Source organism: Orcinus orca, chromosome 20 (genome assembly GCF_937001465.1).
Source record: "Orcinus orca chromosome 20, mOrcOrc1.1, whole genome shotgun sequence".
Taxonomy (NCBI): Eukaryota; Metazoa; Chordata; class Mammalia; order Artiodactyla; family Delphinidae; genus Orcinus; species Orcinus orca.
Window position 1 is genome coordinate 12,761,066 of NC_064578.1, and position 21,237 is coordinate 12,782,302.

The following is a 21,237-nucleotide window of genomic DNA, read 5'->3' on the forward strand; positions in this document are numbered from 1 at the left end:
CATACACAGCCTTCTATGTCGACACCACAAGCCCCCTCACGGCTTCGGCTTCCTCACCACATGTCCCTTTGGGCACACATGGCCTTCCATGTCCATGTAAGTCCCCTGGGCTAACACAGTTTACTGTGTCCACAGCATGGAGACCACAGTCTCAGGTATCCAGAGCCTTCTAGGTTGACCTCACGGGTCACCTCAGGTACTAGAATCTCTACCTCCCTGCTACCATTTGCCTTCCAAACACAGAGCCTTCATGTCCAACACAGGAGTTGCTTCAGGTACACACAGCTAGCTGTGTTCACACAATTCTACTCAGGTACACAAGTCCTCTGTGCCTCCATCACAGAGTTTCCTTCTGGAAACACACCACAGGTTTCCTCAGGAACACACAGCATTCTGTGTCCCTACTACTGATCCCCTTGGGCAGGTACACACGTCCATACCACAAGTCCCCTCAAGAACGCAAAGCCTTTCATGTCCACACAGTAAGCTCTCTCAAGTGTGTACATCCACATCACAGCTCCCCTCCCCACACACAGCCCTTTTCCTCCACACAGGCCTTCTCAGACACAGCCGTTCGCCTCTGTACCACCGGGCTCCTCACGGGCACCCAGCTTCCGCTCACACGCACACATCTTGGATACACCTGTGTCCACACCATGAGTCCCCTTGGAAGCACACAGCCTTCCACGAACACACCACAAATTTCCTCCCATGCTCCCAGCTTCTTGGTCTCAGGCTTTTGCAAGGACTGCCCTAAGCAATTAATCACATAATATCTATAAAACTCAGGATGACTCAAGTTCATTGTGCTAGTACACCAGTCGCCACAGGCTGGTATTCTGATCAAGTTTGTTTTTATTTTATTTCTTTCTAGACCTACATCTAAACTGCTGGCTTCTGTGGCTTTTTCATGTCTGGAGACAATTCAACTATTGGTTAAGTTTAAACTGGCTTGTTCAAGCAGGTTTCATAGTGATATTATCATCTTAAGTGGAATTGTATAATCAAATAATCGGGCATTTCAAACTCCTCTTTTCAGTGCACCTTGGCTTTTTTTTTTTTTTTAATTAATTAATTTTTTTTTTTGGCCTCGCTGCATGTGGGATCTTAGTTCCCTGATCGGGGATTGAACCCACGCTCCCTGCATTGGGAACACAGAGTTCTAACCACTGGATCGCCAGGGAAGTACCAAGTGTACCTTGGCTTCTTATTTGCAGTTTGGAGGTTCAATGTTTAGAAGTTTCAAGGTAGCTTTAGAGGTTGGGTGGGAAAGCCAGCTGCCTCCCTCAGATGCTCTGGAAAGCCTTGAGCTCCCCAAATGTAGGGCCTTGGGGTCACCACTCATCCAGTTGGACCCAACGCTCTCCAGGCAGCACACTTCCTCCAATCAGATGGAAGTGGCAGGAAAGGAGCGGACACCAAGCCCCTAGAATGAGGATTATGAAGACCCTCACGGATCGGGCACTGGCTCCAGGACATTTCAGCGTCACCCTGAGGCAGGGATAGGGAAAGTCAAAGAGGAGACTGGTTCCGTCTTGCCCCTGCCCTGCTCCTTTTCTCACACTCTGATCTTGCAGCTCTGCCACGTTCATGTTGATATCATGTTTTCCCCATCACTGTGGACCTGCCAACCCATGTTGTTAATAGAGAATAATTTTCCTCACACCCTCTTAGAGAAAGAAAAGAGAAGATGGACTATGGCAAACTGATCTCCTAGACGGAGTTTGACTTTGGAACATCTTCAGTTAGGAAATAAAGCCAAACGTTTTCTGTAGTCAAACAATACTCTTGCCAGTTGGCAGTGAAAGCAGGAGAGAGGTGGTCATCCCGCGTGGTCCTTGTTTAGAGCGAGCAACAGAGGAGCTGTGACTAGGGGTCAGCAGTCTAGCCAGAAGGGCAAGAGGGATGATGCTTCCACACCCAGACCCTGGGGTTTGAGCTGGTTCTAGCGTTGTCATTTGTGTCCAAGCTTGGACTTGGGTGACTACTGGTCTGGGAACTTCCCCACAGTTACACAGAACAAATCCTCTCTCTAATCTCCAACCAAACTGAATCCATACCCCAAAGCCAGCCTCAGAATAGACTTAGTCTTAGAATATTCTCCATCAGTGATTCTTCCCGATATCCCTTTCCCACCCCCAACCTACTTATTCTGAACTTGACTGGCTTAGGTGTGCTAAAGCAAGTGCTAACAGGATTAAGCAGGTTTCTTTATGGCAAGGTGTCTCAGAACCTTTATTTATTTTTTTTTAAATTTTTTTATTTTTTAATTTTTTTTTTTTTTGCGGTACGCGGGCCTCTCACTGTTGCGGCCTCTCCCGTTGCGGAGCACAGCCTCCGGACACGCAGGCTCAGCGGCCATGGCTCACGGGCCCAGCCGCTCCGCGGCATGTGGGATCTTCCCGGACCGGGGCACGAACCCGCGTCCCCTGCATCGGCAGGCGGACTCTCAACCACTGCGCCACCAGGGAAGCCCCTCAGAACCTTTAATATGCATTTTGGTCCTTTAGGAGGGGAACAGAATTGGCAGAGCTGCTCCCACTTATTTGACCATGAAACTTATTTCTTACAGATCGTTTTATAAGACTGGTGTGGGCAGGACATTATTATTAGATGGGTTTTCCAGAAGCAGGATCTGAAAGGGTGGTTGTTGTGCAAGAGATTTACTGAGAGAAGGGGCTCCAAAGAAACATGTAAGGCGGAGAGGGAAGCAGGATAGGGCAGGGGGTGAGCCAAGGAAAGACGTGAGTGTGGGTTCAGTGTAGCTTCAGCCTGATCCCAGGGGAGCTCTCGGATGTGACATGTATCACTGAGGTTGTCCTTCCAGACACAGCCAGAGGCAAGGGAGCAGGACTGTTGTACTCCCACATAGATTAGTCACTGGCCACAGGCTTCCCTCCAAGGATGGTGCAGAACCTTCCAGGCATCTCCAGACAAAGCCGTGGTGGCCAGCCAAGGACAGGAGGAGGGTGTAGGGGTGAGCAGTTAGCAGCCAACACCCTGGAGCTGGAGGACAGGTGCATGCCCCAATGAGGGCATCTGGACAGGACACCAACAGTTCTGTCACAGTCACACTTTGGGAAAGACCATGGCGAGCCTCAGTCCTGCCTATGGTGTCTCCTGCGGCTGCACAAGAATCAGGCTAGTCTTTGGAGCACCTGCTATTATTCTCCTGGCCATTCCTGTTCTGGACTGTCATCATCTCTAAGATAGAGATACCTTACCAGACGAAGGGGAAATTTCATCTTACAGTTGCAAGACTACGCAGTCAGGATGAATGGCTGTCATCTGTGTGAGAATTTTTTTAAAAAGGAAGAAGAAACCGGTGTTCACTAGCATAAGAAGCTGGCTAAAGTCATCAGGGTCAATGTTAGGACCTCCAGTAGATTCAGGGCTTCTGAGTCAAAAACCAGTGCTTCACCACTGGTAACCACAAATATGATCTATTATCTATTTTCTGTGATTTTTATTTTGTTTTAGATTCCACATAGAAGTGAGATCATCAGACACCTCTTAAACTCGCATAGAGCTGTATGTCAATTATATCTCAATAAAATGGAAAAAACAAACCCCCCAAACCCAATGCTTCAACAGACACTATGCTGTCTTCTAGCAAACCAACCAACCAGCTAGCCAACCAGCCGATAAACAAAAAGCCCATCAAAAATAAATAAACAAAAACCCCAGGGTTTGTCCCGCAATGAATGAGGTACGTAGTCAATGACGTGGAAGAAAAAGATACTACCTTCAGATTTTCCTAGTATAAGCAAAATGCTTAGTGTTCAAAAGAGTGCTTGAGGGACTTCCCTGGTGGCGCAGTGATTAAGAATCCACCTGCCATTGCAGGGGATACGGGTTCGATACCTGGTCTGGGAAGATCCTGCATGCCGTGGAGCAACTAAGCCCGTGTGCCACAACTACTGTGCCTGCGCTCTAGAGCCCACGAGCCACAACTACTGAAGCCCGCGTGCCTAGAGCCTGTGCTCCGCAACAAGAGAAGCCACCGCAATGAGAAGCCCACACGCCACAACAAAGACCCAACGCAGCCAAAAATAAAATAATTAATTAATTTAAAAAAAAGAGCACTTGAAATGTGTGCATGTTTGATTGTGACTAATTTGTGTTTAGACTTACTGGCATAATTATAAGTAAATATTTATTGGTTTTCTACTGTGTGCTAAGTGCTGGAGATTCAAACTAACATGGGAATCATTCCCTGCCCTCGAGCACTTCCAGTCTAGTTAGGGAGTGAGGGTAATAGTACAGGACACTGTATGGCAAGGGCAATATGAGTGGGACAGACAGTAAAGGAATCAGAGGAGATTCTTTGGAGAGGTGGTCCTTGAATCTAGGGGTCAGGCCTGCCAGGCAGAGAGATAGAGGATCTTTCCATTTGAAGGAGGGTGAGGTGAGCCTGAGGAAGTGATTAGGGCTCGCATCCCAGCTTGAATTTGGATCGCATCATTTTTGCAAGAGGGAACATCCGACAGTTTCTGAGCAGGGTAATGACATGTACTTAGTTAATTTGCACTTCTTCTGTGGTGTTGAAGATGAATCAGAAGAAGCGGAACTTGAAGGAAAAGAAACTGTTAGGCTATTGCACTAGTCTAAGCATCAGGGGAGCATCTGAATTAGAGAGTGGAGTTCAATTTAAACACATATTTATTAAGCACCTACTATGTGTCTGAACCTCTGTGAGGAGCAAAACAGCAATGATGGAGGCAAAGTGGCCCCTGCCCTTGAGTTGCTCACGTCTAGTGGCAATAGAAAAATTAGCATTAAATTTGAAGTTAAACTAGGCTCCCAGCTGTATTCCTCACTAGTTCTGTGGTCTCAGGTCTAATCTTCCTCATCTATCAAATGATGAAATTGAACCATATTCCTTCTCTTGGGTCACTTTTAATTCTATCCTTTCTACGATGAAAAGAAAATACAAGGTACAGAAGATGCATTTTAAAGGAGAAGCTTGCGGTATAGGTCTTGGGTGATTCTAAGATTTTGCATGTCAGGGCTAGGTGAGCTGTAGTATCGTGGACAGAAATAAGGCAATCTAGAAGGGTCTACTGACTTAAGAAAAAGCTTTTAAGACCTGAAACCATAGAATTCCTAGAAGACTCTTTGACATGGGTCTTAGCAATATTTTTTTTGGGATCTGTCTCCTCAGGCAAGGGAAACAAAAGCAAAATTCAGCAAACGGGACCACATCAAACTAAAAAGCCTTTGCAGAGCAAAGAAAACTATCAACAAAATGAAAAGGCTGCCTACTGAATGGGAAAAGGCATCTGCAAACAATATATCTGGTAAGGATTTAAATAGCCAAAATATACAAAGAACTCATACAACTCAACATCAACTAAATAATCTGATTTTAAAATAAGCATTTTTCCAAAGAAGATAATACAGATGGCCAACAGGCACAGGAAAAGATGCTTAACATCACAAACCATCAGGGAGATGCAAATCAAAACCACAACGAGATACCCCCACACACACACCTCTTTGAATGGCTATTATTAAAAAAGACAACAAATAACAAGTGTTGGTAAGGATGTGGAGAAAAGGGAACCTTTGTGCACTGTTGGTGGGAATGTAAATTGGTGCAGCCACTATGGAAAATAGTATGGGGTTCCTCAAAAAATTAAAAATAGAACAACCATGTGGTCCACCAATTCCACTTCTGGGGATTTTTCCAAAGAAAACAAAAACACTAATTCAAAAAGATATATGCGTCCTTATGTTCATTGCAGCATTGTTTACGTTATTTACAATAGCCAAGGTTTAGAAACAAACTAAGTGCCCATCAATAGGTGAACAGATAAAGAAGATGTGGTATATATATATACAGTGGAATATTACTCAATCATAAAAAGAATGAAATCTTGCCATTTGTGACAACACGGATGGACCTAGAAGGTATTATGCCAAATGAAATGTCAGACAGAGAAAGACAAACATCATATGAATTCACTTATATGTGGACTCTAAAAAACAAAACAAATGAACAAACACACACACAAAAAACAGAAACAGGCTTATAGATACAGAGAACAAACAGGTGGTTGCCAGAGGGAGGGAAGGGGGATGAGTGGAATAGGTGAGGGAGATTAAGAGGTACATATTTTCAGCTACAAAATAAATGAGTCACAGGGATGAAGTGTACAGCATGAGGAATATAGTCAAGAATATTGGAATAACTTTGGTGACAGATGGTAAGTAGACTTGTGATCATCCTGTAATATATAGAAATATTGAATCACTATGTTGTACGCTTGGAACTAACATATTGTTGTAGGTCAATTACACTAAAAAAAAAAAAAAAAGACGTGTACAAGAGTGTTCATAGCAACTTTATTCTTAATTGCCCCAAGCTGGAAGCAACTCACATAGGTATCAATGATAGAATGAATAAATTAGTGTGGCTTTTTCATATAGTGAAACACTATACAGCCACAAGAATGTACAAATGGTTACCACACCTCAAAACATGGGTGAATTTCAGGAACATAATTTGAGTGAAAGAAGGTAGCTACAAAAGAGCACACCCTATATGATTCCATTAATATAAGGATCAAAAGCAGACAAAAATGTTCTATTTCAAATAATTGTCCAAAAGGTATAAAAGCTGCCTGCCCTGGTCACTTCTTTGGGTCTCATACCTTTGGGGTCCCCTTACGTATGAAATTAAGTTTGTTGTTCTCCTATTAATCTCTTATTTCAGGGAGTGTCTCAGCCAAGAACCCAGAAGGGTAGAAGGAAAATTATTTTTCCTCCCTACACATCTTTATACAGTAATCTGAAAGGTCAAATCTCTAGAAATGGAATTACTATGGTAAGAAATGTTACAATTCTGAATAGATGACTAAATTGCTTGTTTAGGGGCTTCCCTGGTGGCGCAGTGGTTGAGAGTCCGCCTGCCGATGCAGGGGACACGGGTTCGTGCCCCGGTCCGGGAAGATCCCACATGCCGCGGAGCGGCTGGGCCCGTGAGCCATGGCCGCTGAGCCTGCGCGTCCGGAGCCTGTGCTCCGCAACGGGAGAGGCCGCAACAGTGAGAGGCCCGCGTACCGCAAAAAAAAAAAAAAAAAAAAAAAAAAAATTAAGTTGCTTGTTTAACTTCAGACAATACGAGTTTAAGGCAACGGTGAAAAACCCAAATGCGGGTGGCCTACAGATACTGTCATCAGGAAGTACCTGAGGACACCCAGGAGCGTTTGAATGCTTTTGCACATGCAAGGTATTTAGAACAGAGTAGGTGTGGGAGTGGAGTGAGAGTGACTGTGTATTCACTGCTTGAGAAAAGCAAAGTTAGTGACCTAAGGCCTCCCTCCAGGCCTGTTGGACAGCATTTCCACAGCCGACCCGTATACTCAGCCAAACTCTTGCCTACTCCCTGAGGGTGAGCCAGGAAAGTCTTGGGAAGGAGAGAAGGAAGGAACAACTCTCCTGGCCTTGGACGTGTCTGTAGTTGGGGTGGCCCCTAGGGCATCTGAGCTAGGCTTTCCCCCACAGCGCTGGCCCAGCATAGAGGCCCAACCCCAGAAGAGCATAAACAGGGGTGACCCTGAAAATACCTTTTGCTGAGAGAGACCAAGGCCAGTTGAATGGGGCAACCTCAGTACCAGGATCCTTTTATTACAAATCATGAGTTCAGGTGAGATCCCCAATTGCTGGGCAGTTAAAGTTGTGTGCAGTTCTCCCCTGTTATAAACAAAACTGGATTGAGCGCACTTGCTCTTCCCTTCCATCCAGCATGACTACCAGGCTTCACTTCTTTAGGTCCCTATTTCCCCTCCTATAATGGCAGCAGGATTCTCTGTTCGTCCCTCAGGATCCTCCCCAGAAGTTGAGACTAGAGTGAGGCAACTGAGGCAGCCATTCTGCAGGCAAAAGTTAAGGGTGTGCCCAAAAAACTCAGTAATCAAGATAAAGAATACTTTAGGGAATTCCCTGGCAGTCCAGTGGTTAGGACTCCGAGCTTCCACTGCAGGGGGCAGGGGTTTGATTCCTCCTCCCGGAACTAAGATTCTTTTTGCTGCATGGCGCAGCCGAAAACAAAAACAAAAACAATAAGTATTTTAATGCAGCATTTTAAAAATTCAAAACTAATGCAAACAAAAAAATCCATGATGAACAAAATACCAGAACTTACAGTGTTAAAGACGAGATCCAACCCTTCACTTTCACCAACCTGCCTCACTCCTCTCACTAGTCCTGGTTCCACTAAAACTTTATATACAAAATCAGGTGGCCAGCGCCACTGGCTGTGGTTTGCCAATATTCCTATTTTTTAAAATTCTTTGTTATATATATATATTTTTTTATTGTGGTAAAATATACATAATATAAAATGTACCATTTTAAACTTTACAGTTCAGTGGCATTAAGCACATTCACATTGTTCTGTACACGACATGATTTTTTAAAAAATATTACATTAAAATATTGTATATCGTGATTACTGAGTTTGGGGGCGCCAGAGGCCAGTGTCTCCCTTGCCTTACTCTAGTTCTCACGCTGCCTCCCCCACTCTTCACCCACTCCTGCAGCCTGAGGAAGGAAAACTGCAAGTTTCTCCTATAAGGCAGCAGCAGAAGAGTTATTCCGGTGGCGAACAGGCTATTGAGGACGTCCGTCCACACAGCCGCCGGCAACAAGAAGACTTGCTCCACCTGCATCCTCCCGCCGCCTTTGCTCTCTTGCAATGAGACACACTTGGCTGGTGCTTCCTCTACCTGCCCAGAACCACCTGACGGAGGGCGGGCATCCCGTGGCCCGGCCCGCTCGGGTCGGCTGGGCGTCCTGCCGGCCAATGGGGAAGGAGCCCCTCCGGACACAGGCAGCGTCCTTAGGAGCGGCCAATGGGAGCGCGGCATGCAAATGAGCAGGTGCGGCGACGGCTGACCAGTCAAGGCGGCAGCGGCTCAGGGGATGTTAAGAGGCGAGCAGGGCGGTCGCGGAGTAGACACGCAGGCTTCGAGCTGCGAGCTTCCCGTCTCCCGCCATGGCCCCCGCTCCGCCCCCCGCCGCCTCCTTCTCCCCCGCCGAGGTCCAGCGGCGCCTGGCGGCCGGCGCCTGCTGGGTCCGCTGCGGGGTCCGCCTCTACGACCTCACCGGCTTCGTGCGGCACCACCCAGGGGGCGAGCAGCTGCTGCGGGCACGGGCTGGTCAGGATGTTAGCGCCGACCTGGATGGGCCACCACACCGGCACTCGGACAACGCGCGCCGCTGGCTCGAGCAGTACTACGTGGGAGACCTGCAAGGAGACCCTCAGGTACAGCCGGGCCCGGGTGTCACACACCCTTTATTCCCCCCACCCTCCCCGCCCCAACTCGCCACTCCCCGGCAGGCCGCGTTCACCTGCCCTCTAGGAGGACCCAAGGTGACAGCCTCCGCCCTCACCTCTCTTCTCTCCAGGTAACAGGTCCCTGCCTACCACCACCCCCACCCCCAACCAGGAGTTTGCCCTTCCTCTCCAGCATTTCCCCTGTCCCTCCTCTATCTGCTACTTCTCCCACCTCATAAGGTGCCAGTCACCCTTCTCAGCTAGTTTGGATTTCTTGGTGCCACCCTAGTCTTGCACAGCGGCTTCTCTGGTTGCGTGGAGAGGCTGGCGCAGTGTCTTGGGTGGCCTATGTCCTCCCACCCCTCAGACCTCCCTTTATTCCTTGTCTTGCATGCTGGCTTGGGTGTCCAGCAGAGTGACGTGACAGGGGTAAGCCAGTTTTGCTGGGGAGAAGGGAGTAGCACTCTGGGCTGCCTGCTGCTGTGCACCACAGGCTCGTGATTGTATTTAAACCTCTGAGTGATCCTGGGGTGGCTTTTGTTATCCCTATTTTAGGATGTGGAAACTGAGGATCAAGGAGGCACTGTAATTTGAGGTCAATTTGGAATTTGAGGTAATTTGAGCTAGTTAGTGGAAAAGTCAGGTGTGTCTGATTCCAAAATCAATGCTTTCTCCATCCCAAGGATCCTTGGGCCTGGGAGATGATCCTATCCGTTGGGTTCCAGGTAGGCTTGTGCCAGAGGAAAACCGACTCTTCAGGACTTCCCCAGGCCCAGCTGTAGGACTGGTGACAGCGAGGCCATCATGCTTGGACATAAACCAACAGTTGTTCCCTGCTTCTAGCTCTTGCATTCAAGATAGCCCCAGCAAGTGCTTTTAGATCTTTGGATGAAAGGACTTGTCTCTCACTGTTCCAGGTGGCTTTTCACTAGGCCATCTTGCCTAATTCTTTAATCATTTATTCACTCACTCACTTGGTCCCCTAGTGATTGGCAGTACTGAGCTAGGCACTGAGGAGGTATCAATGGACAAAAGCAATACTGTCTTCATGGACCTAACAGGCTAATGAGGTAACATACTAATCCTACAGTAATTCTTCAATTACCTGGTGCTATCAGAGTATGAGTCAGGGAGAGCTTTCTGAAGAAAGTGATATTTACCCTGGGAGCTAATCAATGGATAGGGCTTAAGCCAGGTGAAGTGTGGTGAGAAGAACCTTCCAGACAGAGGGAAAAGAATGTGTGAAGGCTCTGAAGGGTAAGGGCTTGGCAGAGTCAAGGGACAGAAATAAAACCAATGTGACCAGAGGCTGTTGGGCAAGGAGAGGGAGTGGAAGGAGGCCGGAGATCAGCCAGGGCCGCTGTGGTCAGGTTTTGGGACTTGATTCTAAGAACAATGGGAAGCCAGGTCATGGATTCAAGCAGGGGTGTGGCGTGGTCAGATCTGCATCTTTGGAAGAGCATCCTGGCTGCGATGCCAAGAAGGTGTGGAAGGAGCCCATGTGGGTGTGAGGAGACCAGGCGGGAGGCTACCCCATAGCCCAAGTGAGAGGTAACGGTGACGATGACCAAGGGAAGGGGAAGGTTGAATTTGGGAGACTTCATATGTAAAATGGTAGGACTCAGCATTCTGCAGCGGGGGCCCAGTTTAATCTTGGAAGCTGATGTTAGGTGTCAGGTCATGCTGAAGGGGCAGAAGGTTTAGCCATAGATATAACTGAAGCTGAGTGCAGGAAATGAGAGGTGGGAGCTGGAATACTAGAGACTTCCAGGCTCGTGATGGCTCATGGAAGCCATCCTACATTGTAACTGTGTCCTATAAACAGGAGCCTTAGGGTGTGGCCTCTCCTCTCAGCACCATCTAGAGCACCTCTCCTGGCTAGATGCCCTAGGTGGCTTTACCTCCTAGCTCTGCTAGCTACCAAGCACTATGGTTTGATTTGGCTTTGTTTTGCTTTGCTTTACCTGACCTTCAGAGAATACTGAGTCTAAATTTGTTTCTCACCCCTGCGCTCACCTGTTACCCCAAGAGTCCCAGTGTGGCCATGTTTCAGGCATCCTTATATCTGGGCCCCCACCTGAGGATGTGGGAAGAAAACTAAAAATTAACACCACATTTACAAACCCATGGCCCAAACTTGACCAACGGCCATAGTCACCCAATACTCCAGTTGCTCGTCAGCTTCTGTCTACTATTCTGGAAACTAGTGTAGGGTTGTCTTTCTATTGGGGAAGAGAGGTATTCAGAGGAGAAATCTGGAGAAGATATCTTTTCAGAGAGAAACCATCTTCATAAGGGCTGAATGGAGAGAAGACATATCTGTTCTTCTCTCTGGTTAAGCCCTTCTGGCAACCCCCATGCTGCCTTCTCCACCTCTCCCATCTCCTCCTGCTGGACCAGGGATGCTGACACCTGTTGAGGCTAGAACCCAGCTCCTGTAGTGTGAAGACCAGAAGGGGCGTTGATGGGGAAGGGGAGTGTCATGAACCAGCTCTGTTGTTTGGAGCTCATTTCTGAATGGTGCCCCTCCTTGAAGTCCTTCTTCCCAAGTGTAGTCCTCAGCAGGGAGCCTGCTGGAGCTCTGCCATGAAATTCCAGGGACAAGGCTCAGCCCCACTGGTTTCCCCTTTCCCCCACTTTGCCACACCCCCTCTGTATACACACTTACCACACATTCACACTCACAGGGAAGCACACACACATGAAACAAGTCAAACTTGTTTGAGCCAACATACCATGGGGATGAGACAAGATCTTTTGTAGCCCTGGACTTGAGGAAGTGAATCGGTGATGGCTGAGCAGGGAAGCCAGGCCCTCTCCTCGATTGGGCGCTCAGGGCTCCTCACTCCAAGCTTAGATAAGAGTGGCTCATGTTGTTAGTGGGGCATGAAATCCATTGACTGAGCTGCAACCAGCAATTTTTTTGTGTGTGTGTGGTACGCGGGCCTCTCACTGCTGTGGCCTCTCCCGTTGCGGAGCACAGGCTCCGGACGCGCAGGCTCAGCGGCCATGGCTCACGGGCCCAGCCGCTCCGTGGCATGTGGGATCTTCCCGGACCGGGGCACGAACCCGTGTCCCCTGCATCGGCAGGCGGACTCTCAACCACTGCACCACCAGGAAAGCCCAACCAGCAATTTTTTTAAAGAAATAGGAAAGAAAATAACTTTGGGTCCAAACCTCCCAAGACCATAGATACTGTTTCCCAGACTTGTCATCCACGAATCACTGTTCCATTTTTTTTCCAAATTGGCATATGACTTGAACTATTTAATATTTATTTTTAAGTAGACTCACTTTGTATTTTACCGTTTACTCCCCCTAGGCAATATTACCAGTGAAATCAGGGTTTACATGCACTTTAAAAATAGAGCTATTAAAATCAATGCTCATCCTCCTATCCCCTAAAACCCTGAGCACCATCAGTGGAGTAAGTCTCACACTTTGGAAGACACAAGGAGCAGAGCTTCTTAACCCTGGAGCTCTATGGACCATTTTCTGGGGTTGATGGAAGAGAAGAAATTGTGTGTAAAACATGCGTGGTTGTGCATTTTTCTGGTGACAGAGCTGCAGCTTTCATCACAGTCCAACCAGAATCCTTCCCTCACTCCAGACCTGCCACCAAGAGGAATATAACTGAAAAGGCAGATCATACTCCCCCCGTCTTACACACCCAGACCTTGAGGGGGCCTCCTGTGGGCAGACATCTGACCATGCCCCTGGAGAAAAGCCCTCTGTTTGGGGAGACCCTAGAGGAAGGCAAGCCCTGACTCCCCAGCCCCTGCTGTTGGGTTAACCCTAATGTCTGAATGTGTGTCGCATCCTAATCCCACAAGGTGTATCTGTCTCTGAGTGGCTGAGAAGTCCCCAGATTCTGCCACATGTGGTTCTACCAGGCTTTGGGGGTCCAGCCGTTCAGAACTTTGGAGCTTGAGTAACTAAATGGGGATGGACCATAGGGAGGAGATCTAAGTGCAGGAAGACTCAGGGTCCCCACCCCACCCGGGGCTCCGGAACAGCTTGAGCACAGCCCAGCTTGGAATGCCGGTCTGAGCTGAGAATTCAGATAAAAGCTGATGATTGGGAAACTTTTAAACTCCCCCTGCCTGCAGAGCGGAGTGGATGTGAGAAATCTGCTAACTGAAGGGGGTCAAGGTCTGCTTAGCCCACAGCAAGGCTTCCTAAGTGGGCCTGCCTGGCCAGTCAGCAGCCACCGTCCTTTGCTACCTGCCAGGGACTTGTGAGCCTTACCTGGAGGATGAAGCTAGCGCAAGCTGGGAGAGGGCCAGGGACACAAGTCACTGTGGTTCCATGTGACACAGGGTAAACACAGGCTCCAAGAGTGCCCCCTGGCGTCACCTCAGAATTCATTGATAGAAGGGGCTTCGAGACCCAAATTAGGGCGAAGGTTGGAAATTAGGACTCTAAGGGGGAAATAAAAAGAAATAGACAGGAATCTCAGAAACACCCGAGGGTAATCATTTCTGGAAACAGTCCCAGCAAAGAACCCAAATTGACGCCTGAGCAGCGTCCATCATCTTCCCTTTCCTTATTTATTTATTTATTTATCTTAAGACACACAACTCACTGTTGGTCCATATGTCATCCTCATTCATTTAGACAGACAGGAAATAAGCGCCCTGTTCTCTCTGAAACCCACCACGGCACTGAAAGTACCCTTGCCAGGGCCATCGGGACCTTCACCTGGCTAACCCTGGTGGTCAGTTCTCACCTGGGCTGGCAGCAACTCTCGACATGGCGATCGTTCCCCGCTGCTTGACACACTGTCCTCAGCTGGTTTCTGGATACCTCACCCCTTTGGTTTTCTCTTGCTGCTGTAACAAATTACCACAAACTCAGTGACTTAAAGCAACACACATCTATTCTCTTGTGTTTCTGGAGTGTCAGACGTCAGAAATGAATTGGCAGGGCTGCCTCCTTCTGAAGGCTCTAGCGGAGAACGTTTCCTCCCTTTTTCCAGCTTTTAGAGGCTGCCTGTGTTCCCTGGCTCCTGGCCCCCAGCCAGCAGTCACATTGCTCTGACCTCTGCCCTCCTGTCCCTTCTCGTTCTCAGACTCTGATTCTCCTGCCTCCATCTTTCACTTATAAGGAACCCTGTGATTACACTGTGCTCCCATCCCCCCCGCCCCCACCCCCACACCAGATATCCAGGATCATCTCCTCATCACAAAATCTTTAATCACACCTGCAAAGTCCTCTGTGCCATGTAAAGTAACATAGTCACGGGTTCCAGGTATTGGGACGTAGATTTTTGAAGGGGGGGTGCATTATCCCGCCTACTTCACCCCTTATACCCCTGGTCGTTACGGCTCAGTCTCCACTGCTAGTTTCTCTTGCTCTACATTTTCCAGAAAAGTCACACAGTGTGTGCTCTGCTGTACAGCTTCTTTCACCCACTACTACGTCTGGGAGATGATCTGTGTTTTTCAACTGTCTCCATTCCTTGCTGTGTCCTAGAGAATCCAGAGGCTGTAGAGGGGAAAATGGGGGATAATTGGAAAAAACCAGAGCCAGAGGCTGGGACAGACCCCATGCCGATCCTCATGAGTCTCCTTAGTCCTCCTTCCAGGACGCCTACCCACTACTACCCTACCTTGGCCAGAGCTGCGTTATACTCATTACTGCAGCAGTCTCCTGGGCAGGTCTCTCCTTGCCAACACTTCCTTCAGCCCATTGCCTTGTGAAGCTTTCCAAAGAGCATGTGGTTTTGTTACAGCGGGATTCCTAAATCTTCAGTGGCTCCCGATTGCCACATCCTTTAAGTCCATCTCAAACTCTGTTTCTTCCACAGAGATTCTCCTTATCTCCCCATCTAGAACTGGGTTTTTCCTTCTCCCAGACTCTCATAGCACTTGGCCTCTCCCTACATTACAGCATTCAAAATGTTCTTCCTTATTCACTGTGTTTTCACTATGTGTCTTATCTTCTCTACTAAACTGTAAACTCTCCGAAGACTGGAATTGCCTGATTCATCTGGGTTTCCCTAGGAGACAGTAGCACACTGGTGCCTGCCAACAGGAAGTAACAAATGTCTGAATAAATGAATGAATGAACTGCTTGGAAAACTGACATGTGTACCAGATTGAAAAGGAAAGTGGTGATATTAGCACACACAAGATACTTCAAGTAGTAAGATGTTAAAAAAAAAAAAAAAACAGAAACAAACCTCTTTCCGGTTTCTTTTTTGTTAGCTAAAAGGGTTGGGAGTTGATGGAAAGGATGGAGGACTATCAAGTGAGTCACTCATTTCTACCCTTGCCCTCAGTGTTTTGCCGCCAGAAAGAGTTGGCAAAACGTCTTCCATACCAGGCTACTGAAGTTCATCCCTGCAAGGTCAGAAGTGAAATCAACCATAGAAAATGCCAATTGAGAGCCCTCGTTGCTCTCAGGGCTGTGACCCCTCCCCATGTGTCTATAAGTGTCTGGATGATGTGCATAGGCAGGACCCAGGTTCCTGGGTTTCCAGTTCTGTTTACTCTTTCCTGTGTCTGTTCATGCAAAATTCTCTAAAGCGTGTCATCTCCGAATGGTGATTCTCAATCTTCTCTAATTGCTGCTCATCTAAGGTGGGCAGAAGATTCTAACGACCGTTTCCCCACCTGCTCTTGCCCTCTGATGGAAAACAAACTCAGTCATAGTAACAAGACTGGGGAACAAAAGAATTGATGCTACCAACAGCTGTAAAGTTATCACTGAGAAATAGAAACCTCATACTCAGGATTTGTTGTTGTGAAGCATTGCCCTAAAACATAATTATTCAAATGCTTTGTTTTCTGACTTCGATAGTATTTATATTGCAAGGTGTTAAAATAGCAGTACCAGATAAGCAAATTTGAGGGGATGTGTTGAACTACGATGCATACAGAATGTCTTAAGGTCCTGTTAGAGGAAAGCTAGTAGCCAAAAATTCCTTTGATGGAAGTACATGTGACTACACACTTAGAGTGAACCATGTAATCTACAACAAACGTGGTTGATAATTACCTAAGTGAATTAGTCATAGTTTCTCCTTTAAAACAAATAGAATTTAAAGGGAGTAGTGTTCTAGTTCTGTACATTCTTCTATGCCCAGCAGAACCTTTTTAACATTGCTTAGCATTGCGTGATGCTTACCTTTCCCACTGGAAAATGGAATTGGAGATTTTAGGGATCTCTAGTAATGGCTAGCTTTGTTTTATAAATCCCAAATGTTACTAGTCCATAATAACCCACTTAGTTGCAAATAAATAGCTCCTAGTCTTATGTAATAATGAATGTCTATGAAACAAGCATCACTTACCCACAAAGATCAAAGAAAGACCTCACATTTTAATTTTTTTATTTTTATTTTTTTCCATTTGTTATCACAGGATCTCACATTTTTAAATCAAGTTGAGGCCCACACTTTGAGACTGGCTGCCATGGAGGAATAAGAAGTTACATTTAGCTGAATAAATACAGCTTCCATGATCCCAAGTTAGGCACCAGGAGAGAGCAACCCGATTTAGTTGTTGCTTCCCCATGTCCTGGGCAAGACCCTTTGGAGTGCCAGGTGTAAAAGATTATGCAGGTTGGAGACAGGGTGCCATAAAAAAACTCAGTTGTTCTTGAACCTGAGTAGGAAAGTCCTTGACTCCTAGGATTAAAGGTCACTTAAAGTGAATCTACTTTAAATGAAGACCAAAACTTCATAGAAAATGGGCCAAGTGGTTGAGAGAAGGAAACTGATACTCTTTAAAAATGAAACTGAAAAGTTTTTTTTGTTGTTTGCTTTAGTTTATTTTAATCTGACAGCAAGGGAATTCCCTGGCAGTCCAGTGGTTAGGATTCTGTGCTTGCACTGCAGGGGACACGGGTTTGATCCCTGGTTGGGCAACTAATATCCTGCAAGCCCTGTGGCACAGCCAAAAAAAAAAAAAATCTGACAGCAAAATTCAGATTGCACTTGGGTGCTGATTCTTAAATTGAGCATATAATGAATAAGTAGTGTTGTTTTGCACATGTGTGGTTTTTCTGACAAAAACGTATGAAAGTACATTGTGACATTCTAAACTTTGCATTGGCTGTTCACTGTGTGATCATAAAGGTCATTTTAGAGACTTCCCTGGTGCTGCAGTGGTTAAGAATCCACCTGCCAATGCAGGGGACACGGGATTGATCCCTGCTCTGGGAAGATCCCACATGCAGCGGAGCAACTAAGCTCGTGTGCCACAACTACTGAGCCCGTGAGCCACAACTACTGCAGCCCACGTGCCTAGAGCCCATGCTCTGCAACAAGAGAAGCCACCGCAATGCGAAGCCCGCACACCGCAACAAGAGGAAGTCCGCGTGCAGCAGCGAAGACCCAATGCAGCCAAAATTTTAAAATTTTTCAAAAAAGGTCATTTTAGCAAGAGTATTTAAGGGCTAAGGATCTCTTTTGATCCTTTAATAAACAAGTCCTCCTCTTTTGAAGGGCCTCACCCTTTGTTGATTGCCTGTATTTCAGTGTTAAACAGCCTGACTTTGCCAGATCCTTATTTGGCAGTGGAACTGTAACTAAAACAGTTTTCTCTCACTTTCATTGACTTCATGAAATTTTTCTAAGTTTTTGCATTGATTTTGAATTTCCACTTTGCAGTCAGTTTGCATTTTGTTATATTGTATACTGTCAGATGGTAGTAACCCCAGCCATCACTTTGTCCCTCCTTTTCTCTATTGTGATAATTACCCATGAACATAGTTCATACAAAAATTTAAATCATTAAAAGTAATGTGCAGGGCTTCCCTGGTGGTGCAGTGGTTGAGAGTCCGCCTGCCGATGCAGGGGACACGGGTTCGTGCCCCGGTCCGGGAAGATCCCACATGCCGCAGAGCAGCTGGGCCCGTGAGCCATGGCCGCTGAGCCTGCGCGTCCGGAGCCTGTGCTCTGCAACGGGAGAGGCCACAACAGTGAGAGGCCCGCGTACCGCAAAAAAAAAGAAGTAATGTGCAAAAAAAAATATTGAGTGCCCCTCCCAACCTAGTCCCTGTGTAAACACTACCAACAATTTCTTATGTGGCCTCAGAGAAACACATATATTATTCTGTCTATTTCCCACATAAAGGAGTTGTATGGTACAGCCTGCTTGGCAACTCGCGGCTTTTTTCACCTAATGACATGTTTTGTACTTCCTTACACATCAGCAATAAAAGTTTTCTTCATTCTTTCTTCCAGTCCAAGAGCATGGGATATCTTTCCATTTCTTTGAGTCCTCTTTGATTTCCTTTATTTAATTTATTTATTTATGTTTCAATTGGGTCTTCACTGCTGCGCTCAGACTTTCTCTAGTTGCGTCGAGTGGGGGCTACTCTTAGTTGAGGTGCACGGGCTTCTCATTGCAGTGGCTTCTCTCGTGGCGGAGCATGGGCTCTAGGTGCACAGGCTCAGTAGTTGTGGCTCACTGGCTGTAGAGCGCAGGCTCAGTAATTGTGGAGCACGGGCTTAGTTGCTCCGTGGCATGTGGGATCTTCCTGGACCAGGATTGAACCCATATTCCCAGCACTGGCAGGCAGATTCTTAACCACTGCACCACCAGGGAAGTCCCTTGATTTCCTTTATTAATGTTTTAGTTCTCAGCATATAAGTCTTTCACCTCCTTGGTCAGGTTTATTCCTAGGTATATTTTGAGGGTGGGGTGATTTTAAAAATTATTGTTTTTTTACATTCCCTTTCTGATATTTCATTGTTAATGTAGAAAAATGCAACTGGTTTCTGAATATTAATCTTGTTTCCTGCTACTTTGCTGAATTCATTTGTTAGATCTAGTAGTTTTCGTGTGGCGTGCTTAGGGTTTTCTATATATAGTATCATGTCATCTGCATATAATGACAGTTTTACCTCTTCTCTTCCAATTTGGATACCTTTTATTTCTTTTTCTTCTCTGATTGCTGTGGTTGGGACTTTCAATACTATGTTAAATAGAAGTGGTGAGAGTGAGCATCCTTGTCTTGTTCCAGATTTTAGTGGGAAGGTTTTCAGCTTTTCACTGTTGAGTATTATATTGGCTGTGGGTTTGTCATAAATGGCTTTTATTATGTTGAGCTATGTTCCCTCTATACTCACTTTGGTGAGAGTTTTTATCATGAATGGATGTTGAATTTTGTCAAATGCTTTCTCTGCATCTATTGAGATGGTCATGTGGTTTTTGACTTTTCTTTTGTTTATGTGGTGTATTACATTGATTGATTTGCATATGTTGAACCATCCTTGTGAACTTGGGATGAATCCCACTTGGTCGTGGTGTACGATCTTTTTTATGTGTTGTTGGATTCGGTTTGCTAATATTTTGTTGAGAATTTTTGCATCTATATTCATCAAAGATATTGGTCTGTAATCTTCTTTTTTGGTGACATCTTTTCTGGTTTTGGTATCAGTGTGATGGTGGCTTAAGAGACTGTCTTTGGGAGTGTTCCCTCCTCTTCAATCTTTTGGAAGAGTTTGAGAAGAATCAGTATAAGTTCTTCTTTGTTTGGTAGAATTCTCCTGTGAAGCTATCTAGTCCTGGACTTGTTTTGTAGGGAGTTTTTTTTATTACAGATTCTATTTCACGTCTAGTGATCGGTCTCTTCAAATTATCTATTTCCTCTTGATTCAGTTTTGGTGGGCTGTATGTTTCTAGAAGGTTGTCCATTTCTTCTAGGTTGTCAACATTCTTTCTGATAGCTGTCCCTATTGATGTTTTTCCCTATTGTATCAATGCTACAAGAAGCATCCTTACATAATCATTTTGCACACATATGCAAATAAATTTGTAATATAGAGTCCTAGACGTGAAATTTCTAGATCAAAATGATATCCATTTTGTATTTTGATGGATATTGCCAAACTGCCCTCTAAAAAGGTTGTACCAATTAAAACTCCCTCCAAAAGCATACAAGAATGCCTGTTCCTTCACACCCTCACCAATGCTGTGTACTACCAGTATTTTTAATCTTTGCCAATGGGAGAAAAAATTTGCTCCCTGTTCAATATACATTTCTAAATTATTTGCACCTTTTTGGTAAACTGCATGTTCAGGTCCTTTGTCCATCTGTACTGGATAGTTGATCTTTTTCTTATTGATTTATATCACTCTTTATATATAAAGAATATTAGCCTATTTTCCATCATATATACTACTACTTGTCTTCCAGCTCTCATTTGTCTTTTGGCTTGTTTAATTTTTTTTCTTTTCTCCATATAAACCTTTCAGCTTTCCATGTAGTAAAAGCTGTCATCTTATCATTCTTAGAAAGACCACCTCTACTTTATGATTTTATATATAAAAGCAAGCAAAAAATATTTTGTATCTTTCTCACAGTTTTTATCCTTAATGATTCTGTTGTTGTTTGTTTGTTTTTGCTTAAATATTTTATCTACCTGGATTTTTTTTTTTTTTTTTTGGTGTAAAGAACAAAATAGAGATTATTTTAGGTTTATATTTTTCCAAGTGACCAACTGGTTATCCCAGTAGATTTATGGAATAAGCTGTCTTTTCTCACTGATTTAAAACAAAAACAAAAACCTTTATCACACATCAAACATTCACAGTTATATTTTGGTCTATTCTTGGACTCTATGCTATAGTAATGAAATCACTCATTTTCTTATTAGGTTTTAGCCATTCAGATTTTTTTCCCCCTTTCCTCCTTCTGTTCCATTCCATCCTGCTCCCACCTGCTCCACTAGAGAAAGCAAAGGGCGAGACAAGAGCTGAGCATCAATTCTGGACCATGTTGCCAGCCTTGGGGAAATACAGTCAAGTCTGACTTTCAGGGGCTGTGGCTGCCCAGCACGCCCTGACCCTGATGTCGTGTGGCTGGAGCAGGGAGGAAGTGGCTCAGGGAAGCTCAGACAGGCTGCTGCCGCAGTCCAAAAGCCCATGGGAAGGGGGGATGCACGGTGGGTGTGCAGTGGTTGTGGAATGGTAGTGATTTCAGCAGGGAATGCAAGGATG

At 45.8% G+C, this 21,237-nt stretch overlaps 2 protein-coding genes across 3 annotated transcripts in view; both read left to right on the forward strand.

Moving 5' to 3' along the window:
• Positions 1 to 8,686, forward strand: part of WDR59 (WD repeat domain 59) — a 123,302-nt gene extending 114,616 nt beyond the window's left edge. Inside the window, exons 27-28 of one of the 2 annotated variants that reach the window (XR_007474412.1) lie at positions 5,165 to 5,300; positions 8,547 to 8,686. The gene's annotated coding sequence lies outside the window, so the exon portion shown is untranslated. Of the gene's footprint in view, positions 1 to 3,480; positions 3,612 to 5,164; positions 5,301 to 8,546 lie in introns of those variants that run through there. The other variant, XR_007474411.1, reaches the window with a different exon arrangement.
• A 167-nt stretch (positions 8,687 to 8,853) lies between these two features.
• FA2H (fatty acid 2-hydroxylase) overlaps positions 8,854 to 21,237 on the forward strand; it is a 51,311-nt gene continuing 38,927 nt past the window's right edge. Inside the window, exon 1 of the mRNA XM_004273267.3 lies at positions 8,854 to 9,271. Within this exon, the coding sequence (XP_004273315.1) occupies positions 9,002 to 9,271 (270 nt within the window). The 5' untranslated portion in view covers positions 8,854 to 9,001. The remainder of the gene's footprint in view (positions 9,272 to 21,237) is intronic.